This window comes from Eleutherodactylus coqui, chromosome 8 (assembly GCF_035609145.1).
Source record: "Eleutherodactylus coqui strain aEleCoq1 chromosome 8, aEleCoq1.hap1, whole genome shotgun sequence".
Taxonomy (NCBI): Eukaryota; Metazoa; Chordata; class Amphibia; order Anura; family Eleutherodactylidae; genus Eleutherodactylus; species Eleutherodactylus coqui.
Genome location: NC_089844.1, coordinates 186,553,549 through 186,571,774, shown reverse-complemented (window position 1 = coordinate 186,571,774; position 18,226 = coordinate 186,553,549). Strand labels below are relative to the sequence as shown.

General features: G+C 43.7%; 1 protein-coding gene across 3 annotated transcripts in view; it reads right to left on the bottom strand.

The window, feature by feature from the left end:
* Window positions 1-1,470: 1,470 nt before the first annotated feature.
* Window positions 1,471-18,226, bottom strand: part of ANKAR (ankyrin and armadillo repeat containing) — a 126,612-nt gene continuing 109,856 nt past the window's right edge. For 2 of the 3 annotated variants that reach the window (XM_066577111.1, XM_066577110.1), the window contains exons 18-23: window positions 17,582-17,704; window positions 16,714-16,872; window positions 12,952-13,069; window positions 11,438-11,547; window positions 9,556-9,752; window positions 1,471-1,882 (exon numbers count right to left, since the gene is read on the bottom strand). In XM_066577111.1, coding sequence (XP_066433208.1) covers window positions 1,840-1,882; window positions 9,556-9,752; window positions 11,438-11,547; window positions 12,952-13,069; window positions 16,714-16,872; window positions 17,582-17,704 — 750 coding nt within the window. In that variant the 3' untranslated portion in view covers window positions 1,471-1,839. The other variant, XM_066577112.1, reaches the window with a different exon arrangement.

Sequence of the window (18,226 nt, the reverse complement as noted above, 5' to 3'; positions counted from 1 at the left end):
TTTTGGCCTCTAAGTGTTTTGTCTGGAGGAAACCAGGCGACACTCATCACCCGCCGAATACTATCCCTACAGTGAAGCATGGTGGTGGGAGCATCATGCTGGGGGAGGGGAGACCGATCAGGGTTGGTAGAAAGCTGAATAAAGCAAAGTACAGAGATAATGAAAACCTGATCCAGAGTGCAAGGGACTTCAGACTGGGCAGAAGGTTCAACTTTCAACACGACTATGAGCCTAAGCACACAGGCAAGACAACACAGGAGGGGCTTAGGGACAACTCTGGGAATGTCCTTGAGTGGTTCAGCCAGAGCCCTGACTTGTACCCAACTGAACATCTCTTGAAAGACCTGAAAATGGCTTTCCACAGACGGCCCCCATCCAACCTGACACAGGACAGAAAATCCCCAACTCCAGGAATGCAAACCTTGGGACATCATACCCGAGAAGACTGGAAGATGGAATCACGGCCAAAGGGGCTTCAACTAAGTGCTGAGTACAGGGTGTCAATACAGATGTACAAGAGAAGGACAATAATTACATGCAGGAGTGGTAGAACTATTTTGTTTGCCAGAGTCAGATGACAGGCACAAGGACAGGACAGGGGAGGTGCCATGTGATAGAGTAGAACAAGGACAGGACAGGGGAGGTGCCATGTGATAGAGTAGCACAAGGACAGGACAGGGGAGGTGCCATGTGATAGAGTAGCACAAGGACAGGACAGGGGAGGTGCCATGTGATAGAGTAGAACAAGGACAGGACAGGGGAGGTGCCATGTGATAGAGTAGCACAAGGACAGGACAGGGGAGGTGCCATGTAATACAGTAGCACAAGGACAGGACAGGGGAGGTGCCATGTAATAGAGTAGCACAAGGATAGGACAGGGGAGGTGCCATGTGATAGAGTAGAACAAGGACAGGACAGGGGAGGTGCCATGTGCTAGAGTAGAACAAGGACAGGACAGGGGAGGTGCTTATGCTATTTAGTACAATTTACTAAGACTTGGAAAAAAAATCTGAAAAGCAAGAAAAACGCAAATTTAATAATAGAGTTTAGACATCTAGAGGAGATAACTATTGTGATGAAGTGATTAAAGCGACCCTCCAGTTTTGGGACAAAATACTGTCCCAGACCAGAGGAAGAGGGGTATATGCCAGTAGTCGTTCTTTTCTGCCCTCCCTGCAATCCACTAGTTCTGGGTCCCATTTTCAGCAATCTGAGATGGTTAACACAATCCTCAGACTACCTAATCACTGTACCTACTCTCTGATTGGCCAGAACTGATCATATCACCAACACTGACCAATCAGATAGTAGTACACAGTGTACATTAGGTAGTTAGAAACTTGCTGCAACCACCTTGAACAGCAAAAACCGGGGCCCAGAATCAGTGCATTGGAGGGGCAGGGGATAAGACCACCTGTAGGTAATAACCCCTAACCCCTCCTTATGTCCCAACAGAGATTTTTCCTGAAAAAAGGGGATAATTGCTTTAATTTTCTCCAACATTAGAAATTTCAACATGAAGTAAACGGTACAAAACATTAGCAAATGCATAAATACACAGGCCACATGCACACGACCGTACAGCGAGCACATTTTAGAGCCCATATTACAGATAAATGTCCCGGCTTGACCACAGGAATACTGATCTAATCTCCCAGCATCGTACGGGTCTGTGATGCTGTGAGTTTCGGTTAGAAGACCCATGGCCAGACCAGGACATTTGTGCATAATGTGTGAATGTGGCCTTTGCATCTCCAGAAAAATCTTGCTCGGCAGGAAATTTTTTTACGTAGACCAAGCATCCAAGCAATGTTCTTTTCTTCTACTTTCCTTGCATTTTCATGATGACGTGTTGATGGACGATTCTTCGTTTAGAGCTAAACTATAAAAAAAACATAGACAGATCACATATTACCATATAAAACAAACCTTTTTATATATATATATATACAGTTAGGGCCAGAAATATTTGGACAGTAACACAATTTTCGCGAGTTGGGCTCTGCATGCCACCGCATTGGATTTGAAATGAAACCTCTACAACAGAATTCAAGTGCAGATTGTAACGTTTAATTTAAAGGGTTGAGCAAAAATATTTGATAGAAAATGTAGGAATTGTACACATTTCTTTACAAACACTCCACATTTAAGGAGCTCAAAAGTAATTGGACAAATAAACATAACCCAAACAAAATATTTTTTGGTTCAATATTTTGTTGCGAATCCTTTGGAGGCAATCACTGCCTTAAGTCTGGAACCCATGGACATCACCAAACGCTGGGTTTCCTCCTTCTTAATGCTTTGCCAGGCCTTTACAGCCGCAGCCTTCAGGTCTTGCTTGTTTGTGGGTCTTTCCGTCTGAAGTCTGGATTTGAGCAAGTGAAATGCATGCTCAATTGGGTTAAGATCTGGTGATTGACTTGACCATTGCAGAATGTTCCACTTTTTGGCACTCATGAACTCCTGGGTAGCTTTGGCTGTATGCTTGGGGTCATTGTCCATCTGTACTGTGAAGCGCCGTCCGATCAACTTTGTAGCATTTGGCTGAATCTGGGCTGAAAGTATATCCCGGTACACTTCAGAATTCATCTGGCTACTCTTGTCTGCTGTTATGTCATCAATAAACACAAGTGACCCAGTGCCATTGAAAGCCATGCATGCCCATGCCATCACGTTGCCTCCACCATGTTTTACAGAGGATGTGGTGTGCCTTGGATCATGTGCTGTTCCCTTTCTTCTCCAAACTTTTTTCTTCCCATCATTCTGGTACAGGTTGATCTTTGTCTCATCTGTCCATAGAATACTTTTCCAGAACTGGGCTGGCTTCTTGAGGTGTTGTTCGGCAAATTTAACTCTGGCCTGTCTATTTTTGGAATTGATGAATGGTTTGCATCTAGATGTGAACCCTTTGTATTTACTTTCATGGAGTCTTCTCTTTACTGTTGACTTAGAGACAGATACACCTACTTCCCTGAGAGTGTTCTGGACTTCAGTTGATGTTGTGAACGGGTTCTTCTTCACCAAAGAAAGTATGCGGCGATCATCCACCACCGTTGTCTTCCGTGGACGCCCAGGCCTTTTTGAGTTCCCAAGCTCACCAGTGAATTCCTTTTTTCTCAGAATGTACCCGACTGTTGATTTTGCTACTCCAAGCATGTCTGCTATCTCTCTGATGGATTTTTTCTTTTTTTTCAGCCTCAGGATGTTCTGCTTCACCTCAATTGAGAGTTCCTTTGACCGCATGTTGTCTGGTCACAGCAACAGCTTCCAAATGCAAACCCACACACCTGGAATCAACCCCAGACCTTTTAACTACTTAATTGATTACAGGTTAACGAGGGAGATGCCTTCTGAGTTAATTGCAGCCCTTAGATTCCATTGTCCAATTACTTTTGGTCCCTTGAAAAAGAGGAGGCTATGCATTACAGAGGTATGATTCCTAAACCCTTTCTCCGATTTGGATGTGGAAACTCTCATATTGCAGCTGGGAGTGTGCACTTTCAGCCCATATTATATATAAAATTGTATTTCTGAACATGTTTTTGTAAACAGCTAAAATAACAAAACTTGTGTCACTGTCCAAATATTTCTGGCCCTAACTGTATATATATATATATATATATATATATATATATATATATATATATATGTTAAAGGAGGAGAGAAGGGAGAGGAGGACATGAGGGAAACATTTATATATGTTACAGGAGGATAGAAGGGAGAGGAGAAGATGAGGGAAACCTTTATATATGTTACAGGAGAGGAGGAGGGAGAGGAGAACATGAGGGAAACCTTTATATATGATACAGGAGAGGAGAAGGGAAAGGGGGACATGATGGAGACCTTTTACATATGAAACAGGAAGAGAGAAGGCAGAGGGGGACATGATCGAAACCTTTAAATGTGTTACAGGAGGAGAGAAGGGAGAGGGGGACATAATGGAAACCTTTATATGTGTTACAGGAGGAGATAAAGGAGAGGGGGAGACATGATGGAAACCTTTATATATGTTACAGGAGGAGAGAAGGGAGAGGGAGACATGATGGAAACCCTTATATATGTTACAGGAGGAGAGAAGGGAGAGGAGGGACATGATGGAAACCTTGATATATGTTACAGAAGGAGAGGAGGGACATGATGGAGACCTTGATATATGTTACAAGAGGAGAGAAAGGGAGAGGAGAACATGAGGGAAACCTTTATATATGTTACAGGTGGAGAGAAAGGAGAGGACAACATGATGGAAACCTTTATATATGTTAAAGGGGGAGAGAAGGGAGAAGAGGACATGATGGAAACCTTTATATATGTTACAGAGGGAGAAAAGGGAGAGGACAACATGATGGAAACCTTTATATATGTTACAGGAGGAGAGGAGGGATATGATGGAGACCTTTATATATGTTACAGGAGGAGAGAAAGGAGAGGAGAACCTGATGGAAACCTTTATATAAGTAACAGGGTGATAGAAGGGAGAGGAGAACATGATGATAACCTTTATATATGTTACAGGTGGAGAGAATGGAGAGGACAACATGATGGAAACCTTTATACATGTTACAGGAGGAGAGAAGGGAGAGGGGGACATGATGGAAACCTTTATATATGTTAAAGGGGGAGAGAAGGGAGAAGAGGACATGATGGAAACCTTTATATATGTTACAAGAGGGGAGAAGGGAGAGGATGACATGATGGAAACCTTTATATATGTTGCAGAGGGAGAAAAGGAAGAGGACAACATGATGGAAACCTTTATATACAGTATGTTACAGGAGGAGAGAAGGGAGAGGAGGACATGATAGAATCCTTTATATATGTTACAGGAGGAGAGGAGGGATATGATGGAGACCTTTATATATGTTACAGGAGGAGAGAAAGGAGAGGAGAACATGATGGAAACCTTTATATATGTTACAGGAGGAGAGAAGGCAGAGGAGGACATGATGGAAACCTTTATATATGTTACAGGGGGAGAGAAAAGAGAGGAGAACATGGAGGAAACCTTTATATATGTTACAGAAGGAGAGAAGGGAGAGGAGGACATGATGGAAACCTTTATAGATGTTCCAGGAGAAGAGAAGGAAGAGGGGGACATCATGGAAACCTTTATATATGTTACAGGAGGAGAGAAGGCAGAGGAGGACATGATGGAAACCTTTATATATGTTACAGGGGGAGAGAAAAGAGAGAAGAACATGATGGAAACCTTTATATAAGTTACAAGGTGAGAGAAGGGAGAGGAGAACATGATGGAAACCTTTATATATTTTACATGAGTAGAGAAGAGAGAGGAGGGACATGATGGAAACCTTTTTTATATGATACAGGGGGAGAGAAGGGAGGGGGGACATGATGGAAACCTTTATATATGTTACAGATGGAAAGAAGGGAGGGGGGACATGATGGAAACCTTTATATATGTTACAGGAGGAGAGAAGGGAGGGGGAACATGACGGAAACCTTTGTATATGTTACAGGAGGATAGAAGGGAGAGGGGGACATGATGGAAACCTTTATATATGTTACAGGAGGAGCGAAGGCAAAGGAGGACATGATGGAAACCTTTATATATGTTACATGAGGAGAGAAGGCAGAGAATGGGACACTATAGAAAACTTTATATATGTTACAGGGGGAGAGAAGGGAGGGGGACATGATGAAAATCTTTATATATGTTACACGAGGAGAGAAGGGAGAGGAGAACATGACGGAAACCTTTGTATATGTTACAGGAGGATAGAAGGGAGAGGGGGACATGATGGAAACCTTTATATATGTTACAGGAGGAGCGAAGGCAGAGGAGGACATGATGGAAACCTTTATATATGTTACATGAGGAGAGAAGGCAGAGAATGGGACACTATAGAAAACTTTATATATGTTACAGGGGGAGAGAAGGGAGGGGGACATGATGGAAATCTTTATATATGTTACACGAGGAGAGAAGGGAGAGGAGAACATGATGGAAACCTCTGTATATGTTACAGGAGGAGAGAAGGGAGAGGAGGACATAATGGAAACCTTTATATATGTTACAGGAGGAGAGAAGGGAGAGGAGGACATGATGGAAACCTTTATATAGGTTACAGGAGAAGAGAAGGCAGAGAAAGGGACATGATGGAAACCTTTATATATGTTACATGAGTAGAGAAGAGAGAGGAGACATGATGGAAACCTTTATACATGTTACAGGGGGAGAGAAGGGAGGGGGGACATGATGGAAACCTTTATATATGTTACAGGAGGAGAGAAGGGAGAGGAGGACATGACGGAAACCTTTATATAAGTTACAGGAGGAGAGTAGGCAGAGGAGGACATGATGGAAACCTTTATATATGTTACAGAAGGAGAGAAGGAAGAGAAGGACATGATGGAAACCTTTATATATGTTACAGGAGGAGAGAAGGCAGAGGAAGGGACATGATGGAAACCTTTATATATGTTACATGAGTAGAGAAGAGAGAGGAGACATGATGGAAACCTTTATACATGTTACAGGGGGAGAGAAGGGAGGGGGGACATGATGGAAACCTTTATATATGTTACAGGAGGAGAGAAGGGAGAGGAGGACATGATGGAAACCTTTATAGGAGGAGAGAAGGGAGTAGAGAACATGATGGAAACCTTTATATATGTTACATGAGGAGAGAAGGCAGAGGAAGGGACACTATGGAAACCTTTATATATGTTACAGGGGGAGAGAAGGGAGGGGGTCATGATGGAAATCTTTATATATGTTACACGAGGAGAGAAGGGAGAGGAGACATGATGGAAACCTTTATATATGTTACAGGAGGAGAAAAGGCAGAGGAGGACATGATGGAAACCTTTATATATGTTACAGGAGGAGAGAAGGGAGAGGAGGACATGATGGAAACCTTTATATAGGTTACAGGAGAAGAGAAGGCAAAGGAAGGGACATGATGGAAACCTTTATATATGTTACATGAGTAGAGAAGAGAGAGGAGACATGATGGAAACCTTTATACATGTTACAGGGGGAGAGAAGGGAGGGGGGACATGATGGAAACCTTTATATATGTTACAGGAGGAGAGAAGGGAGAGGAGGACATGACGGAAACCTTTATATAAGTTGCAGGAGGAGAGTAGGCAGAGGAGGACATGATGGAAACCTTTATATATGTTACAGAAGGAGAGAAGGAAGAGAAAAACATGATGGAAACCTTTATATATGTTACAGGAGGAGAGAAGGCAGAGGAAGGGACATGATGGAAACCTTTATATATGTTACATGAGTAGAGAAGAGAGAGGAGACATGATGGAAACCTTTATACATGTTACAGGGGGAGAGAAGGGAGGGGGGACATGATGAAAACCTCTATATATGTTACAGGGGGAAAGAAGGGAGAGGAGAACATGATGGAAACCTTTATATATGTTACAGGAGGAGAGAAGGGAGAGGGGGACATGATGGAAACCTTTATATATGTACAGGAGGAGAGAAGGGAGAAGAGGACATGATGGAAACCTTTATATATCTTATTAGCTTTCCTCACTACCCAGACGTTTACAGACTGTTGTAAAAAGAAGAGGGGATGCTACACACTGTATATACGACCCTGTCCCAACTTTTGTGAAATTTGTTGCTGCCATCATTTTCTAAGGGTTCACACCCACTTGCGATTTTTTTCCCTGCGATGAGATAGCGATGATTATAAAAGCTAATGATTTTCAGCCAATCAGCACAGCCCTTTCAGGAGGCATGGATTTTTAAATCCCCGCCTGCTGAAAGTGCTGGACAGAAGTGTAGGGGAGCCAGCCGGAGAATGCGTCTGAGTGGCGGAGAGGTGAGTAAAGATTTTTTTTAGTTTTTTTTAACTAGCTAGGGATGATTTTCAGGGAAGGGCTTTTTTTAACCTCTTTACCAAAAATAATGCTGCGGGGGTTGCCAAAAAAAACACTGTTTTCAATGGGGTCGGCAGCAACGCCAACCCCATTGAAAGCAATGGGATAGCATCCTGGACTTCTGCCACAGCTGTGATAGAGGATTCCTTCATCCCTGCAGTCCCCGCGAGGATGAAGAAAACTCCTGCCACAGCTGTCACAGCTGTGGCAGAAGTCTGTGGTATTCTCCCTTTGTTTTCAATGGGGTTAGCGCTGCTGCCGCTGGCCCTATTGAAAACACTGGCAATATTGCAGCTTTTTTGTTGCTCTGCAAGGCGAGTGTTCTCACTCGCTCTCCCAGCGCAAGACATAAAAATGCCTATTGGATGGCAGCATTCCTGCAAATTAATGTCCGACCCTTTAGGGTGAATGCCCATGGATGGATTTCTACCGCATTTCTGGCGGAGGAAATCTGCGCGTGAATTCCGCAGCTACTAGGTTTTATTGAACCTAAGAGCTTTCTGCCTGCCAATGCTCACATGCAGAATTCTACAGCGTATTTCCGCAGCGGGAAATAAATCACAGCATGTTCTATTTGCCGTAGATTTACGCCGCAGTAGGTCTCCATTAACATAGCATTAATGGAAACCACGGAATTCCGTGATCACCAGCAGGCACTTTTTGTTTTTAATCACAGTATCCCGCGACATTCGTGGGCATGTGGCGTTACTCAGGTCTTTGAAGCAATGATTGGGAATTGAATACCCAGTCAGAAACCACACACCCTTCATCAGGGTGCAGTAGGATTCTGGCTTGGCTAGTGAGAGGCCTGTGATGTGAATAGTGAGGGGTATCGCCACTCTTTAAGGAGAGCACCTAGACTTACAAGGCCATTTATGCTCCACTGGGAAATATATGCAAATAAGAAAGATGAAACAATACCTCTGCAGCGCCACCTATTGGAAGGCAGCATTCCTGCAAATCAATGTCTGACCTGCAATACTCACCTCCCAGCCTGCATCTGTGTCCTCGGCGCCATGGTCTTCCCGGCGGTGTGGCAAGCTGCTTGAGAATTCACCCCGCTGTCATCTATCTACCCAACGTCAGCACTGTGTAGGTAAGCGCTGTGATTGGATCGAGCGCCAGCCAATCACAGCCAGCACTCAATCATTCACAGCCATTTAGTGGATGACATAACTGAATGGCTGTGATTGGTTTATCGAGCTCCGGCTGTGATTAGCTGGCACTCGATCCAATCACAGCACCTCCTTATACAGCACTGACAGCTGGGAATTCATTGCCGCACCCCCAATGACACCATCGTGTCGGGTAAACAGACGCCGGCTGGGAGGTGAGTGTTACATTTTTTCTTTACCTAGTATATACTCAAGTATAGCTCAGCTTCTACTCGAGTCAATAAGTTTTACCATTTTTTTGTGGTGAAACTTATTGTCTCGGCTTATACTCGGGTCGGCTAATACTCCAGTATATACGGTATATTACAGAAATGAACAGACTTTCACGAGCCAGTAGAAGAGAAGAAGTTGTCTGAAAAGTTAGTGCCCCTTTAACAATAACGACTTTTTATCACAAGTGAAGCTGAAGAAGAGTTGATTTTATATACGATCAGAATGGAGAAGTGAACCCTTTCGGCTGAGAGCTGATGAGTCTGTGGATGCCCCGCACGCCCCGCACCCCACATGCCCTTACCTTGCTGAGGGCAATCCTTTATGTATCTGGATTTGAATCTCCTCTGTGAACTCTCTGGAGATCTTCGCATCTCTGCTGAGGTTGTTGATCAGCAGGTTGTACAATTTTGGTTCGTTCCTGCATCGCAATAAAACATGGCGGTACGCATGGCTGCTAAACGTTAAATAGCCCAACGCATTGGCGCTCGCTACACGGACCTAGAAGTAAAAACAGTTATTACAGAACGTGTAGTCTGAATACTTTCCATAAACAGACAGACCATGAAATATTAGGTTATTAACTCTTTATGTACCAGACGTTTTCTGGGCTTGTTTTTTGCGGGACGAGTCGTATTTTTAATGGTACCATTTAATACACAATATACAGCATTTAGAGAGTTTTAAAATATTTTAAGTGAAGAGAAATGGAAAAAATGCAGTTGCGTCATTTTTCGGGGGTTTTGCTTTTGTGGTTAAAATGACATAACTGTAGTCCATGGGTCAGCACCGTTATGACGTTACAATGTTTACAGATATTTTAATGTTTTACTACTAAAAACGCTTTTATTAAAAAGAAAAAACCTGCTTTCTCTTTCCATGTTCTGATCCCCATAACTCTTATTTTTCCATCCATGTGGGTGTGCATGGGCTGTTTTACAGGGTGAGCTGTGGTTTTTATTGCTACCAGTTTTGGGTACATGTGACTTAATGACAAACTGTTATTCAATACTTATTGGGACACGGGGTAAACCGAAAAAAGCAATTCCTGCATTCTGCTTTATTTTTGCAGCATTTATTGTGTGAGATAATGTGATCCGTAGATCGCTCTGTTTTCTCTGGACGTGGTGATAACAATTTTGATTATACTGTTTGGCTGAAAAAATGAAAAGTAGGGTCTTAAATTTTTAATACTTTTGACATTTTTTATATCGTATTTGACTCAAAGGCGATGTACCAGAATTTCTCGCCCCGCTCTCCTGTCATTGCAATGGTAGCTACTCCCTCTACAGTGACGGCCCTCTGAATGGAGAGCAAAGTGCTCCATTCATTTTAATGGGGCTGACGAAAATAATATCCGAGCAGGTGCCGCTTGGGGATCTCTGCAGTTCCATTGAAAGTGAAGGGAGCACTGCTGTGCTTGTGTGACCAGTGCTTCATTCCGTCTACTCCTCGTTGCAGGGGGTGCAGTAACCCTGCAGTGAAGAGGCTGGGGGACACGGGACCTGCTTTCTTCAGATCGGCGGTGATTTAAGCAGTGAGAGCCCCATAAATCAACAAGTCATCCTATTCTGTAGACCCTTTACGCACCAGACGTTTTCTGTGTTTCCATCCTCACCTCTCAAGAGCCATAGCGTTTTCATCTTTCCCTCACCTTGGCTTATGAGGGCTTTCCGTTGATAGGAAATAATTTAGAATTCTGGTACAACCCCTTTAAACATTTTTTAGAGCCCTTGGGTGACTTTAACTTGTCATTGTTTGATCACTTCTACAAGATACTACAAAACTTCAGTACTGCAGTATATTGTATTTTTATCACTCACATATTATTCCCTGCCACAGGCCACAGGCAGGACTTAATAGGATTGAATACATGGCATCCCTGTGAGCCTTCATTAAGCCATCATCAACACCCTACGATCGCATCACTTCTCACATCCCAATAATGCGCCCCTCTCAGACTCTGGTAACGGGGTGAAATCTCTTCTCTGCGTCGTAGAGGCGTCTAGTGGCCAACAAGCTCTACAAGCGGAAGAAGAGGTTACTACACACAAGGAGCCGCCGAGAGCCTCTTATAGGCCAAGGGGGGAACCACTTTTAGGGCCTCTGGTTGCAAGATCATCCATCGCAGTTATTTTTCTTTTACAAACAGCGTTTACATAATAACCAAATAAACATTTTGGTACCTCTTCAATTTCAGAATTTAGGTGGTCACACAGGCACTCCACCGTTCCTAATGCAGTTATTGCTTCTAGTATTCCCGCTCTGGTGTGAGCTAAACTAGTAAGTAATTCCCCTGTTAATCAGAAATGATTGTATTAACGTTCCACGGGTATCTTCATATTTATGCACATTTATCCAAATGATATTTATGAAATTATCCAAAAGATCAGCAAGATGGATCAGCAGCATAGTGAGCAACAATGTAAGGTGCAGGACCTCCAGGAACGGTAGTGCGGTGTATTGTTTAAAGGGAACCTCTCAGCAGTTTTTTTCCATATAACAGCATTTTAAGTATGCAGCCGCCTTCTTTCTAACATTATATGTTTTATGACTGCGGACAAGAACAAACTTGAGTTTTGGAACTTTGAAACTCTCCCGCATGGTATGTAAATGATGCAGACACTCCGGCACATGCGCAGATAACCTCCGCCATCCTGCCCACAGATCCGCGCATGCGCCGGTATCTGAGCTTAGGGTGCAGGCGCAGGATTTTGGAGAGATGTGTGGAAGATCTATTAGGCGTCGTCTATGTCTGAATAGGCCAGCAGACTTTCCAGTTTAAATGGAGCTAGCAGAGACAATCCGGCCAACCTGCTGGACCGGTCTGCATCATTTACACGCCGCGCGGTAGATATTTAAAATTTCAAATCTCAGGTTTGCTTTTGTCCATGGTCAAAATATATGCAGCGCTGGACAGAGGGAGGCTTCATATTTATAACACTGTTATTAATTCACATGGAATAAACTGCTGCAGGTTCCCTTTAACATGCACAGCGGTGTTCAGTAATGTAAGCCTCTGGCAAATACATAGAGACCCCGCTAGTTTTTCTTTTATCCTTTTAGTAATGTAAGAAACAAAACAAATTAAAGAGGTTGTGCACTTATAAACTACTATTTACTATGAATAGTAAATCAACAGGGATCTGACACCCGAGACCCCCCATTGATCAATTGTTCACTGGACAGCGGTGCTCATGCTCAGATCTGATTTTTGTAGAAAGCAGACAGCTCTGTTCCCACTGCATTGGCCAGGCTTGGTATTACACACAAACATCTTATTCACTTCATTAGGAGCTGAACGTGTAATACGAAGCCGGGCCACTGCATTAGAAACGGAGCTGTCTGCTTTCTACAAAAATCAGATCTGGGCATGAGCACACTGGCCTGGCGAACAGCTGATCATCAGGGATCACATCTGCTGATCTACTATTGATGGTGTACCCTAAGGAAAAACCATCAATAGTTTACAACCGGACAACCCCTTTAACAATAAAGCAAAATTAAATAAAAGGATATGAGTGGGGTACCCAAATATACGCTAGCATCGTGTGTCAGGTTATTTGTACCTGCAATGATAGGGCGACCCTTTAGCAGTGGATACCCCTTATGAACCTTTGGTAATCCATAAAACGTCAACATTACCCGTAAGGATGTCTAATATTATAAATTGGCAGTGTAAACTGTAATGTTCACTCACCTGCTAGCACAACAGTGGCCGGATCTTCTGAGTGCAACAGGTCTGATAGTATGGTCACACCTCTGGAGGAGAGCGAGACCTGATCCACGTCCAGGATAATTCTTGCCAAAACCACAATCTGTAGAAGCATATAAATCCATATGTTACCACCTGATACCTAAAGGTCACACTTATTCAGGAAATAAATCATTTCATAGACCATAAAGTCCACAAGTAGCCACAAACAAAACCAACTGGTGGGCGCTGGCGCGAGGTTTATGCGGGTCCTTGGGCAACAGAGTCTCAGTGGGCCTTTGCTGTGCATACAGTGACCATATGATGGTAGATGGCAGCTCTACACAGATGATCTTCAGACCATATAGGTTGATACAGTACTGTTACATCCAGAGATCACAGGTGATGTTCTCTCTGACTGGATTAATTCAGTTTTCCTTTTCTTCTCTATCCAGCCCAGACCGCCATGCCACCATGACAACTTCTTCGTCTTCTTTGTCTCTGTAGAATTTGACAAACAGACATCTTTGGCTCCTCGCTTTTCCATCACCCTCCCTACGTTATATAAACCTTTACACAATCCCGCTCTTCTATACCCCACACAGTAATACTGTCCCCATTTGTGCTGCTTGTAGTGACCCTCACACAGTTTAGGTGTCCCCCAATTGAGGAATAATGTCTTATGTCCCAACTCAGTAATCATACCGCCTTTTGCCTCCACTTAGTAATACTGCCCCCTTTGTCCCCATTCATTAATAATGCCCCTTTTGCCTCCCTGTCAGAAATGATTCCTGTCTTTCAGAAATAATGCCCCCTTTTAGAAATAATGCATCTGATTATAGAAATAATGCCCCCTTTGTTCCCTTTTAGAAATAATGTCCCTGTTTGCCCACTTTCAGAATTAATGTCTCTGTCTGCCCCCTTATATTAATAATGCCCTCTTTGTAAAATGATATGCCCCTTCTAGTAAGAATATCTTTGAGTAATTAAGCCACCAACGTCCCCTTGTCTTCATGAAAACTCCATTCTGGAGTTAAAATGTGAAGGCCTTATTTTTGTTAATGAGTCATAAAGTTATTGTCCTACTTCTGTTTTGCTGCAGGAAGCAGACAGCTCTGCACACTGCACAGTGGCCCAGGTTGGTATTCCAAGTTGAGTCCTATTGAAGTAAAATAGAGCTGTGCCTGCAGTAGCAACCCAGGCCACTACTTCCTGCAGCTAGAAGTGGGACAACCTATTTAATCTCATTAAACTTGGCTTGGCAATATTGTTGTCAGCACTTCGAGAGCGGCAACCATCAGTTGGTTTTGTTTCTACTACTTGTGGAGTTTTCTGGTTCTGAAGTCTGAGAAAAGCTCCATCATGAACCTAGCAAAGGCTTGCAGCTCTCTGAGACAATACCATCTGGGATCGCTCAGTCTTATCTTTGACGTCTACATATAAGGCTGTGCTCATTCCCTGGCCACCATACCAGGCAAGTGCATGTTAGGTTGGACCTCTGATTTGTGAAGCGCCGTGGAATATGTTGTCGCTATATAAATACAGATTTGTTCTCCTTTGGTTGCTATAATTTACTGCACCAGATGGCGCCTCATGACTCCCCCTCCCCTCCCCCATCTTCTTTTCCTTTTTTGAGGTTCAACTGAAGCTAAGGTTGTTTTTTTTACTTGTAAACAGTAATTATATTTCATAAGTTTTGTCCACTCTGGGATATACACTACCAACATAAGACACCTAAAAGGAAATAATTTTAGCACATCCATGCATCCCACACTAGCATCCTATGCTTTTTATTTAAAGAGGTTGTCCAGTTGTAAACTATTGATAGCCTATCCTCAGACCAGGTCATCAATAATAGATCAGTGAAGGTCCGTCACACAGGATCCCCGGAGATCAGCTGTTCACAAGGCGAGTGCACTAATGAACTAAGCAGATTACTGCAGGAAGAGGACAGCTCCGTTTTCACTGCAGTGGCTAGACTTGGTATTACATGCAATATTCCAATTGCAATGAACGGCCTGCAATACCAAGCCTGACCACTACAGTAAGAACGGAGCTGTCTGCTTCTTGCAGAATATGGCTAAGTGCATGAACCTGCTGGCTTTAGTGAACAACTGGACAATCCCTTTAAAGGGAATCTGTCACTTTAAAAATGCTGCTCTATCTACAAGCATCATATTGTGGAGCCAAAGGAGGTGAGAAGACTTCTGTATAGTGTTTTGGAGAAAATATTATAATTTGTCATTCATTGATTAAAATTCCGCTCTTCCTTTGCTTAATTCAGTGGCAAAATTCAATGACTGACAGGCTCTTCTATATGAGCATGCATGTCAGACAGTTGACAATTACCGATTAGGACCGCCCACTGGACACCGAAGGCCACAGCAGAGATTTAAATGAATAATATAAATTATACTTAACTCCTTCCACAACAGATTTTTCTGGTTTTATTCTTTTTTTATCTTGCCTTCCAACAGCCAGAGCTTTTTCGTTTTCCTCGACATGTTTGCTTGTTTTATGTGGGATGAGCTTTGTTTTTTTAATGACACTATTTAGGGCGGCTGTCCACGGGCGTCGCGAAGTCCCGCAGCAGATCTCCGCTGCGGGTGCCACCGCCCGGGAGCAGGAGCCGCCGCCGAATCTCCGCCGGTCAGCCCTATCTAATAGATAGGCTGACCGCCGAGAATCGGGGCAAATCGCAGCATGCTGCAAATTGCCCGCTGCGAGTGGAGAATCGCAATGCTTCTCCGCTCGTGGACACGGGGCCGGCGCTTTCCATAGCAACGCTATGGAAAACTTCTGCCCGCTACAGCCTGCGTGATTCGCCGGCGATTTACCGCGATTTACGGCCTTAATATACCACGTAATGTTTTGAAAAAGTATTAGACATTTTTTAGGCCCCTGTCCACGCTGCGATTCTCCGCTCACGGCAGGCAATTCGCAGCATACTGCAGATTGTCCCGATTCTCCGTGGTCAGCCTATTTATTAGATAGGGCTGACTGGCAGAGATTCGTGTGCTGTTCCTGCTCCCGGGCGGCGGCTCCAGCGGCAGAGATCTGCTGCAGGACTTTGCAACGCCCGTAGACAGGGGGCCTAAGTTGGGTGAAATGAATAAAATAAAAAAATGTTTAGTTTTGACGATGTTCATGTGAGTAAAATGACCTGGGCACTTTATTCTGCGAATCAGGACAATTATGACAATACCAAATTTATGTAGTTTTTTAATACTTTACTACTTTTAAACGGCAAACAATGTTTGTTTGTTTTTTAACAAAAAGTTGCCATATCCTGAGACCCATAACTTTTTCGACAGTTGGCCTGCTTATTTTTTGCGTGGTGAGCTTTAGTTTTTAGTAGTACTATTTTGGGTGCATGTATCTTTCTGATGACTTTTTTTCCTGCAGCTAGGGCTTATTTAAGGGCTTTGACAGTAGGATTTCCTACAGAGAGGAAGGCTCCGCTTTTTAATACACTGTCCTATTTTTTACTGGTGCGATTATTTAGCGCTTGTAAGAAAATAAATAAATAAAAAAACAGACATGTGACCGCTTTCATTGGTTCTAATAGGCCTCGTCTGACTGAGTCACGATTTTTATTATTATTTTTTTTTTTAAATGGGGAGAAAAAGACGAAAATGAAAAACAAAAAGGCGCCGGTCCTTAAGGGGTTAAAGATTATCATCTAAATGCTAAATTGATTGCCAGAATCATAAGAGTCCTTCTCTTTCTGGAATGTAGAAGGTCTATTTTAGGTTGACCTCTATTTACCTGAAATGCAGAAATTGCGCGATCCGCCTCAGTTTCAGAGTTCAGAAAAGGTTCATAGATGGAAAGTTCCACGCCGCCGATCTCCAGAATGTGGAACTGCTGTACGGTATTGTTGTAAGCGAAGAGGGCCAGTGCGTAGCCGGCTCTTAGACGTATATCCTGGAATACAGTATACAAAAAGAAGACAAGGGGGCAGGACTACTAGTCTCATACGAGTCCATTTTAGGGTTAACCCCTTTGTGGCCGCACTACACCTTTTTACTGAGCTTACTAGTGGGCTTTAAACTTGCACATACATCTTTTTAAGGTGGTGGTTTGGTTAACTACTGACAGCCAGGCTCCTGCTCTAACCGCTAGAAGGGAGAAACCTCAAGATCCTGGTTGCTTAATCGCTTAAATGCCGCAATCAATAGTAACTGCAGCATGGAAGTAGATGAGAGGAGGCCTGACAAAGGCTTTTGTGTCTGCCACGTAACTCAGCCTTTTTGACCGCCGAATCCAGGAGTCCAATAGGCTGCTGTCATTTCCCCAAGGCACCGCAATGCTTTTTGGGAAACAAATCGCGGAATGTTCTATCTGGCTGAAGGATCCCGCAGCGCAGCCCCATAGGAAGCAATAGGAGATCTCCACGATCCTCTGCCGCGGCTCTGACAGCCATGCCGAAGGATCCCTTCATCCCGAGGTGATGCAAGGCTATTTTCCCATTAAACACCTCGCATCCACAGGGATTTCACATAGTGGGGAGCGCGATATGGAGGCGGGAAGAAACAAAAAAGAAAGTGAAAGAAAAAAAGGCCACATTCATTAAGGGGTTAAGGATATAAAGAGGTCTGAGAAAGAACCAAAATCTTGATGACGATAGAAATACCTTATCGGGTGACGAAAGGAGGTCAATAACATCAGTCAGCGTAAATCCATCATGCTCGTACAAATGGCACTGCAGGGGAGGATTCCCCAGGACGATACAAGCAAGCGTGCACACCACTTCCACCTATCAGAGGAGCGGATAAGTAACACGGCTCTAACGGGACTTCTTCATTCTAACAGTAATCTGAGTTAGTAGAAAATCATCTTATTAGGCTTCATTCACATCAGCATCAGAGATCCATCACCGATTCCCGTGAGAAACCCGGAAGAAGTAGTGCTGCATGTAGTGCCATACTGCCCATGAAGATGCCAGACAGCATGACCGCGGCCGGACGGAGCCAATAATAAGCAATGGCTTCTGTCCAGCACCATTCTGGTCAGATCTGTCAGGGTGTACTGCTGGGATCTGTAGTACTAAGGTTCCCTGCAGCACATCTCACAGGTGAGGGTTAATGGAGCTGGCTGGGTGTGCTATTCTCCAGCAGCCAATCCCCTTTACTCTACAGCACAAAAAGACCAGCATCTCTCAGTAGTGGATGCTGGTCATTTCACTGCTCGACCCTTCACTGTCTTGTGCCACTCAGAGCTGTGTTTGCCTGCTTGTCTGTCTGTGTCTCTCTACTTCCCTAAAGATGGTTTGGACACC